Below are 22,877 nucleotides of genomic sequence, written 5' to 3' on the forward strand. Positions count from 1 at the left end.
AATAAACTTTTTTTAAAGTTTCTTTAGTTTTATTGATACAATATAAGGAGACGTTGACGCACAATTTAAGGCTCCAGCTACTCCTTACAAGCACCATTCGTGCAAGCATCAGAAGTTATCAAGCAACGTTTTCACAGTAATACTATGACGTAAGAAATACATGGTACATACAATATACAAGTTAAATGACTCCACATTTCAGTAGAAGAACGTCTCAAAAGTATAAACGATACTGTCGTCTAATAATACAGTCTCTAGTGAGTGGGTGCCGCATACATCGTGTATATGCATTATCACATATAGTCACAACAGAACAGTCAACATAACATAATCTACAAGCACATACATATATACAGCATCATTTAAATGAAATGAACATTAACAGCGTTTATAACGGCCAACGATGCCGCTGTCTTCGAGAAAAGTTTTTAATGCTTTTAAAGCGCTCTTCTGCAAGGCAGTTGTTGGCCAAGGACCCAAAAGTATCTTTAAACTGAAAGGTATGTGGTCTAATGTAATTAGGGTTGATTTAAGTCGGCGTCTTGGCGTGGCGGAATGTGGGCAATGTAGAAGGAGGTGATGTATATCTTCAGCTACAAATCCACAATCCCATTCGGGGGTTTCCGCACGGCGAATTCTATGTAAGAAATGTTTTGTGTAGACAGTGCCTAGCCTTAATCGATGAATAAGGGTTTCCATATTTCTGTTAAATGAAAAATGGAAATTTGAATTCAATAAACGGATCAATATGGTGCAAATCAGAGCTCTTAGAATTATGGTCAAACCAAGCATTTCTACACATATTAAAAGACGTTGCCCTTATAATGCAGCGTAATTCATTTTTTTATTATTTTTGGAGCGGACCACATCATCTTTGAGGTGTGCTTGTCATGGTGCTTCATCGGCTGCTGTGTTGCCAGGAATGTTACGATGCCTTGGTATCCACTGCAACCTTATTTCATGTTTCCCTTCACTTGCCTTTGTGAGGTCTTCAAGTGTTTAAGTTTGCTATCACTGATTGTTTTTCCTTTTGTGCTGCGTAGGGATGCTAGAGCCGCCTGTGAATCGCTGAAAATTGCCCGTTTTTGCGCATCTCTTACTGACGTAACAAATTTTGTCGCCCATAGGATTGCGAATAGTTTAGCCATTGTGGACGAAGTCGCACGAGATAACTTAAATGATTCTGGTTTGTTGAGGTGCGGTATTATAAATGCTGAAGTTGAATAGAAGAACTTCAGTTTGGCCTAGTTGGTATTTACTGCAAATCATATTGACCGCAAAAAAGACGGGGACATAGGAAGAAAACACATAAACAGCACAGGCGGTAACTTTCAACTGTTTTTGCCTATATATGCCCACTAGCTGCTATGAATAAAACAGTTGAAAGTTACCGCCTGTGCTGTTTATGTGTTTTCTTCCTATGTTCCCGTCTTTTTTGCGGTCAATATGATTTGAAGTTGAATAGGTTGCTGCACGGGAGCCATCTGTATAGAAGTGTCTGTATCCTGAATACCGCATATATGGTAAAGTACTAGTTATTGGGCAGCTTGAATGAAAATGTCTCTTTTTCTGAATATCCTGTCTATTGATAATTCAGTTTTTGGAAGTGTAAGCCGCCATGGAAGATATTCGACGACTGAGTTCCAATATTCATTTCTTGGCAATATATGAAGATTTTCTCGAATTTCATTCATTTCATTATGCTGCGTTTGAAAACGGAAATAATGTCGGCATATTTCTGTAGTTCTCATAACTGGAAACGGTGACTGGCGAGCCTCAGCTATTACAAGACAGCTAGAAGTCGTTTGTGGAACTCCTAGACATATGCGTTGTCCTCTAGCTAAATGTCTTTGAAGTTGCTCTTCTGACGTGTGGGAAAGTCCGTGTAAGATGGGTGGGGAGTACGGAATTTTTTTCGTATTAATGCATTGTAACCAGTCAGCATGGATGATACTGATCCACCCCATAATGTACCTGTCAGTCTGCGAAGTACAGCCATCATCGCATTGACCTCGTTTTCGGTTTTTTTTTTCGCGGTGCCCAGGCTACCTGCCTATTGTTACGTTTCGCCTACGACGCGCGGTATAGCCGGCGCGGATGCAACGGACGCCGGACCTTCGTTCAAAGCAGCGGACATTTTGGCCCGTTCGGAGCTGCCGCAACGCCTCCCCGCCGAGCGCGTCCAGGCATGTTTCAGTGCCACGTGTCTTCGTGTGTGCGTGTGTGTGCCACGCTTGTCAAAGCGCGGCAGCCGGGGAGAGGAGCTCCCCAAGTGTGAAGCGAGGAGGTCTGACCGGCGCCGGCCCGGCTGATGCGTCACTACACTCGTCTCAACATGTCTCTCAGCGTGTCCGTGCCCGCTGTCACGTGGCCTCGTCCCGTGACGTTCCCTCTTGCCCTCAACTCCGAGAGTATAAAAGCAGCTGCCCCCGGACGCCAGGAGAGAGGCTCCGATTTCTTCCGTTGAGTTACGTGCTCTCCCGTCTCTCCTCTTCGGTCGACCTGACCGGCCGCTCTTTTGCGATGCTAGAATAAACAAGTTGTTCTGTTAGCAGTCGACTCATGCTTTGCCAGGACTTTCGGATGCTTCCAGTTGTGCTCCAGGTCGCCAGGCCAACGCTACCCTTGGGGCTTGCGACGCATTTGCAACAACTCGTGCCAGCGGTGCGATTGCAACAACGGGCGTCAGCGCTGAGATTCCAACACTATCAAGTATTATGCCAAGAAATCGATGCTGTGTGACAATCATTAGAGGGTGTCCTTCCAGATTAAGAGTGAAATTTTTTAACTGTCTCCGAGTGAAGGGCAATACAGCTGTCGTTGCGTGTGATAGAACCATTTCACACTCCCTCCAAAGTTGGTCAATGATACGTATGCCGTCTTGCAATGTCATCTGAAGTAACTGAACATTAGACCCAGATGTCCAAATACACATATCTGCATACAGGGAAAATCTTAACTGTGATGCCAGTCTTGTCAGTCATGACGCAGTTAAAAAGAAAATGGCTGAGTACGCTTCCCTGTGTTACTACCTGTTTTACAACATGTTCAGCACTCTTTCCTTCACGGTTAGTTGGTATACATTGTTATTTCATGAGAGTATGGGTGATTTCTGCCTCGAATCTTTTTTCTTAACACTCGAAGATATTAGTTGCTGAATCAACTATTAAATGCTAAAGTTTACCTTCGTGTTATTATATTGTACTTACACAGGAGAGTTGGTAATATTTCTTACCTTCAAGAATAACAACACCTGTACCTTTCGCGCATGAAGATAGCCTTAGTCACAATCCTAGCCTTCTCCCTCAAATGGTCCCTTTAACGCAAGTAATTGCACAGTATCGTTTTGTGCACTTTCGTACACGGCAGTATGAAAGCTGAGCAGCGTTACGCAACGGCCATACCCTAGACCTAAACTTGGGCAGCAAGGTGGAGCAGAAAAACTGAATGCTGCACGTCTCCATGCTAAAGGCAATACTCTAATCTCTTATTCAACTGTTATACGCATACCACTTTTGTAGCTTTAGAAAATAGATTCGAAGCTCTTTTTCTTTCCCTTATTCCTGATACAGAGACCACGTTCCCTCCTTGTTATAAACCTCTTCGCACAGAACCCGCCAGTCATTGTGCCAACGTTGCAACAGTACGAGCTTGCACTGCTCTTACGAGCTTACAGTGCGAGCAAATATATATATTTTTTTTTAGAATTTTGGGCTCTCGTAAATTAAGTACTCACCCTTCTGACCTGCATGTGGCATCATTTGCCTCTTTTTCACATGCTCTGGCAGCTAATATTGACGTGCTATACATGTACCTGATGTTGCTTCGCGCGACACACTTTACATACACTGCTCTTCCAAAAATCAGCACTGTCACCCTTACATTGCAAAAACCAGTCTGAGAACAGATTGATGTTGTACCTGCGAACTCCATCTGTCCGATGATGTAAGAGTGCCCGTAAACGACCCACATCATAAGGAATACTTTAATTCCTCCGACGAAGTTCAGGGGGTTTTCCTTCCTCCCACCTGTTGTTGTACTGAGCAGCACGCGCATATTGTTGATCGCTGAGAACATCAGTAGTATCCTCAGAGGCGCCTCTGCTGCGCGGATGAAGTGAAAAAAAGAGACACGGCAGTGAGAAATGCAGGTTCCTTGCTTGTTAATTTAATGGGCAGATTACTTTTATTGCACGTACAAACTACCAAGAGGTGGATACATTGCTCGCAGTGTTAATATACTGCAAAGAAAATAAGAATTGCAATAATTGGTGTAATTTTAACGTATCACACAGCTTCTGGAAATACTATAGCCACACGATTACTGCATTCTGTAGCCTTCAGCCATGTAAGAAGAAACTGCGGAGGCGCCTTTTGGTGTACAGAATAGAACCAGAAATAGGCAATTCGGTGCATGCAACGATAAAAACGGAATGCACAGATCTCCGTAGCATGACGACAGTTTTAATGGAGGTGAAATCGTACACTCAACGCTCGCACTGCGTCATGGTGACGCCTTCGCTAACGAGTGGTTGCAGCCCTGTTTCCATCATTGTCGACCTTATAACGCCATCACTGTTCTCATCCATTGCTGTAATCTGGAACCAGCGGTACATACACCATCCCATTGCACTACACTGTTAGTTTAGTCTCTTAGGTGACATGAACGTCTTCGACTGATAAGACAATGGTGGTGTTCAGTCAATTCGCTGTTTAAACTCAGTCTTCGTCATTTACATCGTGGCGAACTGCTTCTTTCTCTTATACTGTTTCAGCATCACAGAAGAAAGTGGAACCAGTCGATGACGTTCTATGCGCGCGCAGTTCGCTACGCCGTGCGGGTGCACGCCGCTAGATGTAAGGGCACTTGCGAGGACGCAGGGCTACATGTAGTTCACACACTTAGGCATGTGACGCAATGGTTTTCGAGGGCGGCAGGCTATGGCTTCATAGATGAAAAAAGAAATGCGGATCTCGTGCTCTGTGGAGATAGGACGGCGCGAAGCCTATTTGATGTAGAGGCTTATGTAATGCTAAATGTGTTGACGTCATGTCACCTTGCGTTAATTTAGATCCTATGTAACGTTACGTGGTAGCTGCCGCACTTACACTATTCAGAGATGTAATGTTGATGTCCTACATGTGATGAGCTATCTCGAGTTTAAGTATTACACGATCATTAATTGAGCTGGCTTCCTTATTCCTTGAATGAAGTGAATGATCGTCACCGCTTGTATTCGACGCAAGTGGTGACGATGCAAACGTCTATAAATGTCCCTAATGGTCACATTGAACTGTACGAGCATCATTTGTGACGTATAAAGCAATGCCGCTGCGCAAATTGTTCCTCTCCAAGCTCTTTCAGGGTAATGTCACAACCGTCCTGTGTGCTTTCCTTTTCCTCGCACCTCAGCTGTGTGGAAAATCCCCTACTGTATGATTGCTCGGTGAGACACCGACGCCAAATTTGGAGAAAGAGGCAAAGCAACCTGGTTGCTACACCTAAGAAACTGAAACTTCAATAGCATTATTAAAATCGATTGCACTGCCTGCAGAATTGTCTCGTGTTGCAAACAACAATACAACTTTTCCAAGGACATATATCGCGTATACTGTTAGGAGGGTCGGCCCACCAAGTCAACACCTCTGATTACACTGTTTCCGGGATCAGCCCTGTCTACTCGGCGAGAAACCTCCCCACACCAAACGTCGTGGCGCTAGACAAAGAAAGCTTTGCTTTAAAAATTCCCTTTTCTGAGTTTCCTAATTCCCTGCTGAACAGAACTCGTGGCGTGATGTCTTGAGCGGACTGCGTCTGTCAAATTAATCTGAACTACATTGTCGCGAGAGGCCGTGCTTGAATTTCATGTGAAATCATGCTTACGCCACCTGCAGGAATCCACGCACAATAACATGTCTCGCACGACGAGTGTATGAAGAAAAAACAAGCCCCGCCCGAAATTATCGCCTCAGCTGTCAACCATAATGAAATTACCAACCTTATTACCGCAAATTCCAGTTGTAGGATGAGCCCCGTGAAGGCGGTCGTTATGACATACCTACCATGTTTTATTTATTATTTAACTGGCTAGTGCACTCAGATCCTCCATAAAATTTGTCACTATGTAAGTTTAATGTAATCCCTAGGCACGTGTATCAGGTCTATTATGGCTTGCCTTATGGCTTGCCCCCATCCCTCTCCCATGTGTAGGGTAGCAAACCGGTTAAGCCATACTGGTTAACCTCCCTACCTTTCCTTCTCCACTTTTTCCTTCCTTCCTTCCTTCGATATTTTCAGCTCTCGTATTTCCTCTTTATCTGACTTTTGTGTTTGCTTTGGTTCAATTTTTTTTTTACATCTTATACCGCTGCTCTGTCAGGTTTTCTGTTTTGTTTTTCTCTTTTCTCTTCTTTGTGTAACATAAGTGCACCAAAACTAAGGCGTAGAGCTCTTCTTGAGCACTTTCAGAAATAAATGTAATATAAGTTAAATTAAATGGCCACAGCTGAAGCACCTTGAAATGCAGCTGGGTACTCACGTTCGTGCTTCTTGCGCGACGGGGTCCTTCTCTCGAGCGCCAATTCGACTATCGTAGCCACGACTACGATAGCTGCAAGACTGCACAAAAACGCCCTGTAGATAAAGTGGTCAGAAATTATTGCAGCCTTCAAACGCAGCTACGCAAACACTATGCAATCAGTAATGCGGGCCACTTTTTTTATAATTATTATACAAAAGTATGCTTGAAAAACATCGCGATCGGGCGCGATTATGTAGACAAGGCATGCGCATAGCGCGAAAAAATAACAATTACCATTAAATCCTCTAAATCCTCCGACAAATATTGTATACCTAATGTGCTTTTTTGCCCACTCGCGGAACAGCAGCCGCACTTCTTCAATACAAAAAAAAAATTTGCAGGCTATGATGTGCCTGCTGGCTAAACCAAACGAAAATAAATGTCAGCATAAAAAAAACGGCGGCGACCGGCAAACGGGGCGCAACACCTACGAACAAAAAGCTTCGAAAATTCGGCCCCAGTTGAAATTTTATAAACGCACCACAGGCCACACCACCATGTTTGCGTAGAACCGATGGTCGATTGCAGTAATAGAATGTGTGCCCTCGAAGACGGCAGAGGATGAGGTGATGTGATGAAATTAGGGAAATTGTCAGGCATGAGGATGGGATTCTGTTTACACAAAACGGGGTTCTGTTGAGATCACCGGGAGAGGACTTGAGCCTGCAGTGGACATTGAAGTGTTACGATTATGATGTTGAGCAGGAGGACCCTGTTTGCACTGCCATGCCTCAATAAATAAAATCTACCACGATACACTAGCATCAGCTCCGCACAATGCCGTACCACGGAGCAGCAGGGACCCGGTGCGATGGCTCAGTAGCACGAGGTCGAGGGTTCGATTCTTGGCCGGCTTGCGGTATTCCGACTGGCGAAGAATGCAAAAAGCACTCCTGTACCAAGCTTTGGTTGCGCGGTAAAGAACCACGGGCTCAATTCACAAAGCTTTCCTTTCGTAATGATTATTTGCTATTGGCTGGCTGCCTACGCTAATAATATGTCCGATATCACGATTGGCTGACATCTGATTAAGTTAACAGTTTTCGCGTAACAAGTTATTTGTGCCTACGGGCCCACATGCGGCCAAAATAACCATCGGTCGAATTCAAAACGCTTGATATTCGTAAGTGCTGTTGCCATTGGCCAGCATCCTTCGATAACGATATGTTCAGCAACAGGATTGGCTGGAATTTGCTCTTACGAGCAATTCTAGCATAATATTTTTTTGTAAATATGGGCCCAGGAGCTAACCACCCCCTGTGCTGCTTTGGAACGTTGTAGCTATGGAAAACTGTACGTAAGTGTAATATTTATTAGTGAAAAACGCCATGAGTTGAGCTCACTGATTGTTTATTAATGCGTACAAAAAAAGTGAGTGCAGGAAAAATGTTTATGGTCGTGAAGAAGACAACGGTGTGTGGCCACGGGCACAATAACTGGCGCTCTGTCTTGCAGGCGCCTGAACTATCCTGCGTCCAAATAATTGTACACGGAATCACTGAGAGACGGAGAAGGAAAGTCAAGAAGATTAGGTGTGAAATAAGCTTCGACTTATTCGAGGGGGTGTTTAAATTTACTTTTCCTTTAGGGGGGGTGCAATTATCATTTATTTGCATAGACAAACAGCTGATTTTATTGTTTGTATCACTTGTGAACGCACTTCGACAATGCAAAGTCGCTAACGCCACGTTGTAAGAGTCCAAGTTATTTTGACTTTCTGCATATCTACGCAAAATTCTTGAAAAGTTACGCAAGTAACTACTATTAGTTGGGACTACCACGTAACCTTGAAGAAAGAAGAAAAGAAAAGACGCCGCGCACGTAAGCGCGTGCTCTGCCCTTGAGCATAGCCAGACGTATTGATTCGTGTGTTGATTCGCTGCTTACACTGTGCCTGCTTGGAGCTTCGTCATCTGTTTCGGGTCATCCGTGCGACAGCCGTTTACCTCCGTCGTGATGCCGTACGAACTCACAACTGGAAGAAAAATAACCCATAAATAATAACAATTTGCGACACAGATCATAGAAATATTGATTACCCAGCTTTTCTCTTTTTTTTACACTCAGGTAAAATAAATAAAGACGATTGTGAGCTAGCAGCCAGAAAACTCATTGAGACTTCTTCATTTTCTTCCTTTTCATATATTTGTGTCTGTCACACCGAATAGTAATAAAAAGTCACAGGGTCTCTTATGTTATCCCGAAGACGACTTGAAGGCGAAAGCCCAAGTGCCGATGCATTAATTGGCCAGTTTATTTAGCCACGTTAAACGGCCACTTTATTTCGCTGAGTCATCCATCTTAATTCAGTAAGTCTTCCACCTTAAATCGCTGAGTCACGCACTTTCATCGCTTTGTCATCCCTTTTAATTCGTTTTGATGCCTCCTAAGACACTTGTTATCCTTCTTAATTCGCTTTAATTCATCGTAATTTGCTTCGTCATCCGTCTTAATTCACTTTGATTCATCTTATTTCGCTTAGTAATCCACTTTACCTCGCTTTGAGTACGCTTAATTCACTTTGATTCCGCTTAATTCGCCTTGATTCGCCCTAAATCGCACGATTCCTCTTAATTCACTTTGATTCCTCTTAAATCGCTTTGTCCTCTCTAGTTCCCCTCGATTTTTCTTAATTTGCTTTGATTACTCTTAATTCATTTTGATTTCTCTTAATTCACTATGATTACACTTAAATCACATTGAGTCATCTTAATTCAGCTTGATTCCTCTTTAATTGATTTGTCCTCCTGCCTAATGCGCTTTGATTCTTTTTCATTTGCTTCGATCACTCTTAATTTACATTAATTCCTCTTAATTCATTTTGTCATCCACTCATGCCTAGTCATGCTTTAGCCAGCATTAAGTGCCTTTAACTCGCTGGAGACCTCACTAATATGTTTTATACGATAAGTGCTAACGGCCTGTTTTCGCTCAAGGTCGTTGAAAGTCGATTGAACGATGAGACATATAAGGCTTTCGCCTTAATAATCGTTTACCTAATGTACCCAGAATCAACACTAACGTTCGAATACTGAAGGGCAGGTACATAATAAAAAAAGACAAACAAGGAAGGGTACAAGGAAATGCAACTAAAGACTAATGAAAGAGATGCAGGTACAAACAGAAATGGAAGAGAACACTTTGGTAAAACGCAAGAAAAAATTACGTAATAAGTAAGAGGACATTTATGTGAAGGAACAACTATAATTAAACAAAACGCAAAGTAAATTCGCACCTAAAGGCGGAGAGAAATAACTAAAACCCAACAATGCGAAGCTCGGAACAAAACAACGACAGCCACTTTAACAATCATTCAATCAATCAGTGAATCAATCAATATTTTCCTTAATGAGCCCAAGAACAACACTGAGGTCTGGTTGCTGCAGCACAAAAATACAAAAACAACAAAATTAAATATGTAGTACAACTGTAATTAAAACTTGTGATAAAAAAGATAGAATGAAATAAGAAAAAGAATAGCCGAAAAGAAATGGATAATTAGCTACATAATGAACAACAATACATCAATAACACAAAATTGAGAGACAGAGAACGTGTAAAGCAGAGAGAAAGTGGGAAAAGTTAGGAGAGGAGCGCAGCTAGAAAAAGGCTCAAGAGGAAGGGCGAAACTCGGAACAGAAAGAAGGCAACACGATTTGAAAGATATCAGGATGGAGAAAACCACAGTTGTAAAGTGTTTGCATTCTGTGGAAGAGGTGAACGTCTACTGAAAGAGGCTGGAACGTGGAAGGGCCTATGTTCCCTGGTAGTCTACTGTGCAAGCACCAGTGAATCAATAATAATAATAATAATAATAATAATAATAATAATAATAATAATAATAATAATAATAATAATAATAATAATAATAATAATAATAATAATAATAAAATAATATGTTAGTGCTAGCGCACGGTACATGTTTTTACAAAGCCTGTGAACTCGGGCAGTGCGTAGCCGTGCTTTTTGTTGCGCTTATTTCACACTAATTAAGAAAGTGTACGTAAAGTAATGCGTACAGCTCACATATGGTTTGCTATTCGTTTTTCGTGCTCATGAGAGCACCGCTGTTGTCAGCTGCATCAGTCACGTAAAGCTGTGCAGGCAACCTAAGTCACATTCCTTGAGCCAAGTATGAGACGCCGGGTGACGGTGGCTGCGACAAGCTGAACTGATTTTATGGCTGAGTGCCATGGAGCTTGCGAGGCGGCACTTCGGCCGTGTTATGTGACCACGCGGGATCTCTACACCTGTATACATAAACAACTTATCGCAGCACACCCCGCTTCTGGGTTCGAGTCCTTCTTTTTCGCGTAATTTGCTCTCATGGAATCCTGAATGACGTAAGAATGGACAAAGAAGTAGCTTCAATCAAAGCCTCTCCCTGTCACAGCTTCCACATTGTAGCAGTCAGAGAGGCATACGTGGCATGCAAGCGCGGAAGCATGCCAAGATATTTGAGCCATCTCGTAGTGGCGGACCAACTTTGCGTCTCGGGGCACTGTTATGCTGCGAACACGCTGCGTGTAGTAGAATACTGCAGCAAATTGAGAGCGCGCACAATGCACGAACAGTTTCTAAGCGTGTGCACCCTTACTAATGTGTCCAGAACCCAGTGTCGCCTCACGTCCGAGTACGGCTGCTTGCGTTAGAGACCGGGGGCCGAATTTTTTTTTATTTACATAATACTGCAGACCTCATGCGGTCCAAGCAGGAAGGGCAGATAACAAGGCATATTTACAAACGCCATGAAGTTATTGCATAGACAAAAGGTTGGATACATGATACAAATGAGCGAAACAAGCAAAAGGAAATACATTGCACATCAATCACATCAAAATTCATTTCTAAGATTTCTTTCATAACTGTCACTTGAGACAGTCTGTTCAGGCAGTGCATTCCAATCGTTTATTATGCGCGGAAAGTACGAGTATTTTGTTTTCGCAAAATATGGTGTTACGGCATGGGTATGTTGGTGACGGGTTTTTCGTGTAGTGGAAGGTGTAACATAAGGTGAAGAAGAAATTCCAAACTTTCCCTGGATGTGTGAATGAAGAAACGTTAATCGAGCAATTTTCCGTCTTATATGAAGAGGTTTAATTTTGTTGGAGGCCATTAAAGCAGATGGGGAATCAGTTCTCTTGAATTTATTGTAAATGAAGCGCACAGCCCGTCTTTGCACGTTTTCTATTTTTGCTATATCTTTTTTGGTGTACGGGTCCCACACTATAGCCGCATACTCAAGTTTGGGCCGAATAAGAGAGGTATAGGTTAATAGCTTAACGTGACTGGGTGCTCCTTTGAGCTTGTGTTTCAAAAATCCAAGTTTTTTTAACTCAGATGAACAGATGTAATCAACATGGTCGCTCCAGTTAAGCTGTGAATTTATTAAAACGCCTAAATATTTGTATTTTTCGACTTCCGAAATAGTAGTGCCGTAAGCAGAGTAACTAAAGGGGATAAGACGTTTCTTTCTTGTCATGCGCAAAAGCACAGTCTTATCAGAATTGAAGACCATTCCTGATCTGTCACTTCAGGCCACAATTTCGCAGAAAGCATCATTCAGTAATATTTGGTCAGCCACAGAACTTATTGGGGTGTACAGCATGCAGTCATCGGCAAATAAACCAATTTTAACATTTCTATCAATGGAACGCACAATGTCGTTTATATAAACCAAAAACAACAGTGGGCCTAGTACACTTCCTTGGGGCACGCCAGATGTCACTGGGAGTAACGTGGAAGAGATGCCACCAATGTCCACAAACTGTGTTCGATTTTGTAGCTAGGAAGCAATCCAGTGTACTAAAGTCAAGGGCACGCCTATTAATTTCAGTTTTTCAAGAAGTTTATTATGGGGAACTTTATCAAACGCTTTGCTGAAGTCTAAAAAAATTATGTCCAGTTGTCCAGATTTATCTAATACGGAACTAAAGTTATGGATAGCAGTAACCAACTGCGTGACAGTTAAAAAACCTTTCCTGAAGCCGTGTTGAAATGGAGACAAACATCCTCTAGAGTTTAATATTTCAAGTACGTGCTAAGCGATAATGTGTTCGATTAGTTTGCAGCAGGTACTCGTCAAAGAAATCGGACGGTAATTGCTTAAACACGCGCGGTCCCCTTTTTTATGCACAGGCACAACTCTGGCTGTTAGCCAGTCGAGGGGCAATGAAAAAGACGATAAGGATAAACAGAAAATTTTTGTTAAGAAATGAGCTAATGATTCAGCATAACGGCGTAAGAAGGCGTTTGGTATGTCATCTGGACCATACGAACTTTTGGCATCTAGCCGGAGTAGGGATTCAACAACGCCTTCGTAGGATACAGTGATTGATTCTTCAGGTGGAAGGTCAAACACATGTTCATTGGCACTTTCTTCAGAAAATACAGAATGAAAGTGGGCATTGAAATGCGTAGCAATTGATTGAGGACACGTAATCACGTTGTTATGCACAGTGATTTGATTTATTTGCTTGTGGGAAGTTCGAAGGTGGTCCCAAAATTTATGGGGATCGTTTCGTATAAATTGTGGAAGACTCTCTGTAAAGTAATGTTTTTTTTTGCTGAATTAATGTTAGAAGAAAGCTCTTCTGCTAAAATAGCTAACTGACTAGAACTGGCGTTCTTAGCTTTTTTACAATTTACAAAGCTTTCCTTCGTAAGTGATATTTGCCATTGGCTGGCCGCCTTCGCAACGGTAACTCCGTCATCATGAATGGCTAGAATTTTCTCTTACGAAAAATTCTAGCATAAGCGGTTTTTGTAAATACAAGCCCAGGTCTGTTGACAATCTATGGGTTGGAGCAGAAACGTCTGGCTCGTATTTTAGAACATTCCTTGAAGGGCCTCTCACCAGGCCCCATAGCAAATTTTGGTTACACGCTAGAAGTTGTTACGTGTCCTTTAGGGAGTGTTATGCCGCAAAAATGCTTTAAATCGGCTCAATAATAGCCGAGATATAAATATTTCAGTGGCGCGAACCCGTGATTTCAGCCATCCGAACAAGGGCAGGAAACTACTTACGAACAAAAAGCTTTGCAAATTTGGCCCCTGGCTGTGAGGAAATTCCAATTTTACTATTGAAATGCATGTAAAAAGTATAAATACTCTCATTACATAACCGACATGATATCGATTGCGATTAAATGTATTGCATTCAAGAAACAAAGTTCTATTGATTATTGAAAGCATAATTTTTATTTATCGCTTGTGTTTCTCTTGCAGAAAACTTTTTAAAAATGATTCTTTTTTTTTAGTCAGCGCACAATGTTTAAAATTTCATAACTACGTACAAAGAGCAGATTCTCTGTGCTGCATATGTTATATAGCCTAAAATGAACAAATATTTAAAATAAATTAATTATAGGGTTTTACCTACCAAAACCACTTTCAGATTATGAGGCACGCCGTAGTGGAGGACTCCGGAAATTTCGACCACCTGAGGTTCTTTAACGTGCACCTAAATCTAAGCACACGGGGGTTTTCGCATTTCGCCCCCACCGAAATGCGGCCGCCGTGGCCGGGATTCAATCCTGCCACCTCGTGCTCAGCAGCCCAACACCGGACAAATATGCTGTGCTATATTCTGGCGTGCGGGAAATTACTAGATTGTTTACGCGAGTTCTAGAAAAGACCTAACCAAATTAGGGAGATATTCCATATTGCATTGTTACTATATACCGGGTATCGCAGTAAACTTCGACCAAGATTTAAAAAAAACTAAGAGCTCTAAAGAAATCGTACCGACTGCATAGTAGCAGCAGCCCTGTGAACATACATCCAGTATTTTTTTTTTCATCACGAAGTATTAATTCATTAATTACTTTCAATTAGTGAACTTGTTAATTATTTGTTGAACAGCCAACATGTCCGTTAGAAAGTTATAGGACACCTATTATTATTATTATTATTATTATTTGTTTTGCACACATATACACATATACACAGGTAACAGGAAAGGGAAAACGAGGAGCAGGCTGGCAACTGCCACCGGAAGGGGCACAACGCCTGCCTGCTCTTCTGAAGGGAGGCGACAGCAACACAGAAATGGACGATAGGAAGGAGGGGAGGAAAAAGGAAAAAGGAAAGGAGAGCAACAGGACAAATCTAAAGACCAAAGTAGAACACTGCAACAGGACAAATCTAAAGACTAAAGTACAACTTTGCAGCCGGAATTAAAGTGGCGCCGCGTCGAACAGCCTCCACAATTATCAACCACGTCCATGGCTAGTCCGCTATGCGGCTGATTGTGTTCTCCACGATGAGATGCCAAGTAAAGCTGCACGTAATCACCGTTTCACGTAAACACCTGCACTAAATCACCGGTTCACAATATACACTACAAGGTGTTTGAACCCGCCACCTCCCATCTTCGAAGGAAGAAGCGTTAGGGTACAACACTGATCACACACAGTAGGGCCGGTCACTGAAGGTCACGCTACAACAAAATGTCGAATGTTCATGCTACAAACGGGAACCTAAGTTAGTTAGGTCTATAAAGGTTAGTAGGGCGCGATGGGCCTGATCACGTCTAGATGCACAGCCACTGGGGTATAAACATTCCTCGAGTGTCGCACAACGCAGGCCAAGGAGATGATAGTTTCTCACTAGTGACATGCGCTGCGCACTGAAAGCGGGACACTCAAGTATAAGGTGCTGAAGTGTCTCATAACAGCCACAAGACGTACACAATGGACTTTCCGCACGCCCTTGTCTGTATAAACGTTCGTGCACGTTCACGCAACCAACCCTCAGCTTGAGCAGTTGTGCTCTAGCGCGACGAGGCAAGCCTCGACCACGAACATGGGGCGGGAACGTTCCATTTGCGACGCGCTGATCTGGATGCTGCTTGAGTAGGTGGCGACTAATCAGCAGACGAGCTTCATCAAGCTTGCACGTAATTTCTGGGCAGTCACAGTTGTTATGAACGCAACTTGAAGCGAGCCGATCAGCCTCTTCATTTCCGGCGATTCCTACGTGTGAAGGTATCCATTGAGCAACGATACATACCCCACATGATGTAATTTTGCTCGCAGAGTCATTAATGCTGCGCACAAGTGGACAATCAAGCTCACTGCGTTGTAACCTGCTAAGGGCAGCACGGGAGTCCGTAAAGATGACAACCTTCGATGTAATTAACTCCTCTTGCACGTATTTCAGTGCAACATTAATCGCTGCTAGTTCCGCAGTTGTTGACGAAGTTGGATGAGGTATTTGAAAGATACGTCGTACTTCTGTTGAAGGGCAGTAAAAAGCTGCAGAGGCGCCTTGACCGTCGTTGTGTACAGATGCATCCGTGAAAACTTGAAGATAATCTGGAAACTTTTCGAACAAGTGAGACTGAGCCAATTGAAATATTGCCGAAACAGCCATATCAGACTATCATATCAAATCATATCAAATCAAACATCATATCATATCATATCACATCACATCATATCATATCAAACAGCCATATCAGACAAACACGTATTCCCCATATCAATGGGGAATACGTGTTTCGTGATACCTTTTGGAGGCGGAGACGTATCTTAAGCTGCATGTTCAGAAATGGTAGTGATATCCATAAATAATGCCGCCATTTTTCCCATGCGAGATAATGGGCGGTGAATCAGACGATCAAGGAGCGATTGACCATTCGATGCGCGATGCAGACGCTCAATGTGATACAGAGCTCTCTGATCTGCTTGCAGCCTCAGGGGTAACTGATGCGCTTCAGTAAGTAATGCAATAGATTGCGCCTCACGAGGTAATCCAAGCATTAGTCGAAGGGCAACGCGATGATCTCGCTCCAGTTGGGCCATCAAACTAGGTGGTATGTTCAAAATTGGTAATGCATACAGCATGCCTGAGAGTACAGATGACTGGTACACCTGAAGAGCCATTGTTTGGTCGCAACCAGCACCTCGAGCAGTTAAGGCGGCCACATACTTAAGAAGGGAGTGTGATTTGCGTCGTACAGATTTAACGGCAGGACGCCAAGAGATGCGATCATCCACAATCAGGCCCAAATAACGGTGTTGTCGCACCCAGTTTATAGGCGTTTCGTCAAGATACAGTCGGCTCATTGTTCGACGAGCGCGTTGTTTAGGGTGATAGGCTATTGCAGCCGACTTAGCAGGTGATATGAGCAGGCCAACTTCACCCAAGTACTCCGAAGTAGCGTTGAGAGCTCTTTGCAAGCTTGCACGAAGTCGCGGACCAAGGTGCGAAGGGCCGCTTATCCACAGAGCAATGTCATCTGCGTAGACAGCTATGTTCACAGGGAAGTCAGTGTCTCGAGGCAAACGACTTGGAAGCGCGGCGAGTGCCGCGTTAAACAAAAGCGGTGATAATACGCTGCCCTGTGGAACACCACACTTCACATTTCGGTATTCACTAGTTACTCCTCCGACACGCACTTTCATCCGGCGCTCCGACAGAAAATTATGCACAAACTGGAGCAGACAAGCCGAAATTCCCGCGGTTGCAAGAGCGAAAATAATCGCCTTATGCGGAACTGAATCGAAAGCTTGCTGTATGTCCAGGAAGAGCATGTAGGCGGAATGCTTGTTTTCTTTAGCAAATTCGAGTGCTGAGACGAGGTCTGATATGCTGTCCAGAGCCGAACGGCGGCGACGAAAGCCACTCATGACATCAGGGAAAAAATTGAGCTCCTCTAGCCTGACATCTAAGCGAAACAAGACCATTCGCTCCATTAACTTGATGATGTTTGAAGTTAGGGATGTTGGTCGGTAGGACTTCAGGTGCCTTGCCGGACGCCCGGGCTTTAAAATTGGTATTACCACGGACGATTTCCACTCAGCAGGGATTACACCGGTTCTCCATACTTCGTTATACTCGTCCAATATACGGTGATGGAAACTCTTATCAACGTACCGCAATGCTTGGTACGTCACACCATCTGCGCCTGGAGCAGTGCGGCGTTTGGAGAGGCTCAGCACGTGTCGCAGCTCCTCAAGAGTGAAATCTGCCTCGTCCATCTGGCAAGCTGGACCGTAGGAAGCGATTACGGTGCTGTGACTTGTCAAACAAGGAAGGTCGCTAATTGTGGTGTCACTGGATGCATGAGAGATGAAAAAGTCTGCAAAAGCCTCTGCTATTACTTTTGGTGACTGGCCAGTCGCTATGTAGCCGTAGGATTCTTGCAGATTTCAGGATTTTAGGACACCTAAAGAACATGCGAATCAAGCATTTATTTCGTGCTGAAGTGTGCCTGGTTGTTTTCTTTTTAAAAAAAAGACAGCAAAACACGCGAAATGTGAAATAGATGCACGCTCGCGCGTCGATACTCAAGCGCCTCCAAGCAACCTTTGAAAGATATATGATTGCATTCGCTTATCGCCACATCGAACAAGGCTTCGCCATGTAGGATGGCTCGACAGGTTTCGCGAACTAATAGCATGATGCGATGAGCGTCAGCTTCAGCGGACGCAAGAATGTTGTGCTCGATCATCAGGCACTCGGGATAGCTTTCACCTTCGCGTATCATGAAACAAAGCTACAAGAGAAATTCAACCATTGTTAAAAACAAACAGTGCTCAAAAAAGCACAAAAAAGAAAAAGGGCAGCTCTCGGAAGAACAAAAAAGAGCTACTCAGGAGTTTACTTCAACAAAAAATAAACCAAAACAACGTAAGGCGTTTCTCAGCCGCCCACAAAGAAACATCCAAATGTGCAACTGGTTCAGCCATTTACTCTTTCTGTCTCTTGAAACACCGAAAAAGAGGCAAAACAAAGCACTTTTTTACCTATTTCCATCTTTGTCGCAAGCTTTTCTATGTAAAGATAGCATGAACATCGTGAAGGTGCGTTAAGGAGTCACGTTTTACACCAGTTTTGAGCAGTTATTTTCCAGAGCCACTTATAGCACGTGCTCAAACAAGACGCTGTCTGAAGTAATACAGCATTTGCTTCTTTCCAACACTTATGCTGTTGCAGCTTTGACCAACGACGTTGGAATCTCGCGGCAGACTGCTTATTTTTGCCTTTAGGCCGTCCGGTGTTGTAGTTTCGCTGCTATGCGCTCAATTTTCACGTTGCCCCACAAGAAGTTCAGTGGTGTCATGTCCGACGACATTGCAGGCCAGGGTACAGGTCCGCGCCGGCCAATCCACTGTCCAGGAATAAGCTTGTCGAGCCACGCTCGAGACTGACTACTACTATGCGCCGGAGCACCATCATGTTGAAGCAAGATGTTCCGAACGATGTCACAGACATCGTTCACGGGACCCTCGAAGATGTCGTGGACGTAGCGTTGCGTCGTTAGTGTGCTGTCAAAGAAGATGGGTCCGATGATGTTGCCATCAAAAATACCGAACCCCACAATAAACGACCACTGGTATTGGTGTCGTGTTTGGGCCAGCCTGTGGGGATTCCAATCACTCTAGTAGTGCGCGTTGTGAACATTAACTTGCGCGTTTCTGGAAAAATTAGCCTCATCCGTCCAAAGCACGCGAGTGAGAAAGTCTAGTTCTTCTTCACATTTCGTGAAAATCCAATTGACAAAGTCAAGTCTGTTTTCAAAATCTCGGTCTTCAAGTATTTGATAAAGATGTACATGATACGGGTGCATGTGAACGTTTCTTTTAAATCCTCCACACTGATCACCTTGAGGTTCTGGCCTTTGCGCTGGCGTCGCGCACACTATACCGTGAGGGTTAGAAGCAAACAATGCCAAAACATCCGTTTCAGCTTCTTGAACTACCGTCGCAGTCCTCTGTCGCTTTCTTGTGAAGCTACTCTTCTCACAAAGGACTTCGTACGTTCTAAGTGTTGTTGACAGACTAGGGTGTCCTCCACAATGCCACATCCGGGATAGCTTGGCTGCCTTTTCACCGTTCGCCGCCCCCAGAGCCAGGATCATTTCAGCCTCCTGATCATTCGTGAAGGACATGACTGTCTTCTTGAAGAGCAGGTCACTGGCATGGTACCGTTGGTAGCTACGCTTAACAATGCATCAGCGGCGTGTTCATATGATGCCGCGACCAACGCATAGCCTGAAGCCCTGCATCGAGGTGCCATCGCTAATAAACCGTGTATCTGTGGCTATTCGCTTGGGAGCGCTTGAGTAGCGGCGTAGGAGCGCGTATCTATTTAGTATTTCGGAAGTTTCGCGCGCTTTTGCTTCTTTTCTCGGAAATACCAACCAGGCAAAGCTGAGCACTAAACAAATGCTTGATTCGGAGGTTATTTGAGGTGCCCTACAACTTTGTAATTGATATGTTTGCGATTCAAGCAATAATCGAAAAGTTCACTAATTAAAAGCAATTTACCCATAATATTTCGCGATGAAAAAATACTGGGTGTATGCACACACGGCTACGGCTACTATGAAGTCGGTACGATTTCTCTAGAGCTCTTGGGTTTTTTTAAACTCTTGGTCCAAGTCAACTGGAACACCCGGTATACTATATCTGCACTTATATCAATTTTGTCGGCTTCAGATATCCGAATAGATGCCGTTTTGAGAATGTTGATTTTTTTTTTGTTGCTGAGATACAGAGCGGTGAAAATATGCCTTTTTTCAGTGTATTGGCGTAAATTAATCAGGACCCGTATTCACCAAAAAGTTATCGCGAAGTCTGTTCGTAATAGCAAATGCCACCCAATTGTGATGTCGGGCATAGTGTTAGCATAGGCGGCTGGACAATTGTAAATAGCTCTTACGAACGAAAATTATTGGGAATTCGACCCCTGTTTCCAACTGAAAGCAAATTTTGACCTGTTTTTTTTTTCTTTTTTTTAATGCGCAGCATTATTGCGACCAATCTGCAACTCTATTTGTATGGTGAACCGGGTAGCATGGTTTATCTTACCTGCAAAGGCAATGCCATTAAGTGCGCATCTGCTCTGAGCAATAAAGCAATAAATGACAGACTAAAGCTTTTACGTGTAATCTATCATCGCTGTCTCTAAAAACATTAAACGTTAAACTGTCTCTAAGCGTTAAATGACCCCAGGTGGTTCAAATTTCCGAAGTCCCCACTACGGCGTGCCTTGTAATCAGATCGGGGTTTTGGGCGCGTAAAACCCGTAATATAAATTCATTTTTTTCTCTAAAAACAGGAGCCTCCTAATGGAATGGATGAATGGTTGAATAGAATATTGCCACTTGCATAACAGGTGTTTGTTTTGTGAGTTTGCCGCTTCTGCGGAAGCTGAGAACGATGAAGTGAGCTGAGTGTCGACGACGACGAAGACGCGCTCGCAGTAAAGGTGTCGGACTGAAAATGTAATTCGTTTAGATGAAAGTTAATAGCTATTATTGCCGTACATACTAACGTGACTATATGAGGGAAAATGAAGGACAATGCGTAGAAACGGAGCTCGAAGCACTTCTTCACTTGTGGTTTATTCCACAACATGGACAAGAACAACACGTGTCATGCGCTCTCATGAGTAGCGCTTCACTTTCCTTGGAATCAAAATAGATTGAATTGAATTGAAGTGAATTGAATTTTGTACACTCGTGTTCTATTGCAGAAGTCGAAATTGTGGTGCGCAAAGTTTACCTTGAGAAGGTGCCTTAAGGAGGGCGACCTCGAAACAGCGGCATGTATGTAAAATTGCTAGGGGTGTGCGAATATTCGAAATATCGAATACGAATTAAATTTTCTCTGCTGTTAGACTCGTTTTCTATTTGAAAATTTACTATTCGCATGTGTCGAATGTTGTTTCTTTCGTATGGTGGTGCCTCGAAGGAAGGAGAACGACGGAAGTCAGGACAGTACCGAATTATTCCGCTGTTTACAGAGCTGTGGCTGCTGCCCTGAAACACCAGTTCCTGTGCTAACACATCGGGCGAATAACTTCAGATCAATAAATTCAAGTCATTCAATAAAAATGCCCTTTGGGCAGCCTATAGTAGCTGGATTATTGTTTCTCTTTAAAATTATGTGGCCAATCTCACCAGGTTTGCGCGGTTCTGTAGTACCACACTATTCTCCTTCAACGAACACAACGCTGTACGAGCATCCGGTGATGGTGCTTTCTCCTTGTTTCGTTACTGCCATCATCATGCTGCCACAGATAACTGGAAGCAGTTGTTGCTAATTTACAGGCTCCTCAGTTTCCCTTCCTATGCTTCTGCTTCCTTTTGGAGAAGGTGTCCCTTTCGGTGGCCGTAGCCAGCCTGCTCCTCGTGTCCCCTTTCTCTCAAGTGCATATATGTCTTCAGAACAAATAATATTAATAATTGTCTGGACGTTCAATTGCGAATTATATTACGCACATATGTCGAATAACGTATAATAGCCCTCATTTTTCTCAAAAGACGAGCCCATCCAAACTTCATATCTCACTTTTTGTTTCGAAACTGTAAAACATCCAATATGCTATTCAATATTCGGAGGTCGTTTTACTAAACTATTCGTATTTGATTAATATAAACGAGCTTTGACAGCGCAACAGATTTAATTGCGTAAACATCGTCGTGCTGATGCCAAAGTTCGTCATATTGTTGCGAAAAGCGAAGAGCGTCATTGAGGTTTAAGATTAGGACAAGCACGGGAACGGGATTCAGTTGCTTCGAAAAACGAAGAGGTTTATGCATAACTAATTCATCAGGTGACAATACCAGAGATAAAAACGTTAGCGGTGTTTTGAACATGGGTTTCAGGCGTTTCTAGCGTTCAGGAAGGGGGTGCTGGAACTCGACCTCGTAAACTTGGGCAGATTAGCAACAGAACCCAACAGGGCGTGTCATTGTTTAGGAGTTCGCAAGGGGATTTCCCAATTTGTAGATTCACGCCGTCTCCTATTTGAGCCTTCCCGGGCCGCTACTCACCCTTCTGCAGGTGATGCTAGGAGAATGCCAGCCTATACCAACTAGCCCAACAAACCACTCTCATTAACTTCTCCAGGCAGCGCCCTTTGACAGGAATGCTTCAACATAAACGTGCCAAGCGCGTAGCATAAACGCGTAGACAAGTTAAGAAAATATGTTGCAATGGATCAATCATGTAGTGCTTCAAATGATTTTACTTAAACATGTGTTAACTAGATCAACCGTTGCCCTACTCCTACAGCTTACGGAGGTCCCACATTATTTGGTATTTATGTTTTCAAAATTAATTAAACATTTATTCACATGCGTTGTGCGGGAAGATGTTTCGCATCCACATATAGACTCCCATGTAGCGTCGGATGTGCGAACTTTTTTTTTACAATAATTTATCACCCACCTCACCCGCACGCCCAACCCATCTTAGTGGGTAAGTGCCAATAAAAGAAAACATGCATGCTATGTGCAGCGCCAGCGCCAACAGCCACGTGCAACGAGCCCGCTCCAGCC

General features: G+C 43.4%; 1 protein-coding gene across 5 annotated transcripts in view; it reads right to left on the bottom strand.

Annotated features, from left to right (window-relative positions):
- LOC135912004 (nose resistant to fluoxetine protein 6-like) overlaps window positions 1-22,877 on the bottom strand; it is an 84,422-nt gene that overhangs the window by 46,185 nt on the left and 15,360 nt on the right. For 3 of the 5 annotated variants that reach the window (XM_065444386.1, XM_070532676.1, XM_065444388.1), the window contains 3 exons: window positions 8,468-8,555; window positions 6,539-6,633; window positions 3,921-4,103 (listed from right to left, as the gene is read on the bottom strand). In XM_065444386.1, the coding sequence (XP_065300458.1) occupies window positions 3,921-4,103; window positions 6,539-6,633; window positions 8,468-8,555 (366 nt within the window). The remainder of the gene's footprint in view (window positions 1-3,920; window positions 4,104-6,538; window positions 6,634-8,467; window positions 8,556-22,877) is intronic. The other 2 variants (XM_065444387.1, XM_070532673.1) reach the window with 2 other exon arrangements.

Source organism: Dermacentor albipictus, chromosome 1 (assembly GCF_038994185.2).
Source record: "Dermacentor albipictus isolate Rhodes 1998 colony chromosome 1, USDA_Dalb.pri_finalv2, whole genome shotgun sequence".
Classification (NCBI taxonomy): domain Eukaryota; kingdom Metazoa; phylum Arthropoda; class Arachnida; order Ixodida; family Ixodidae; genus Dermacentor; species Dermacentor albipictus.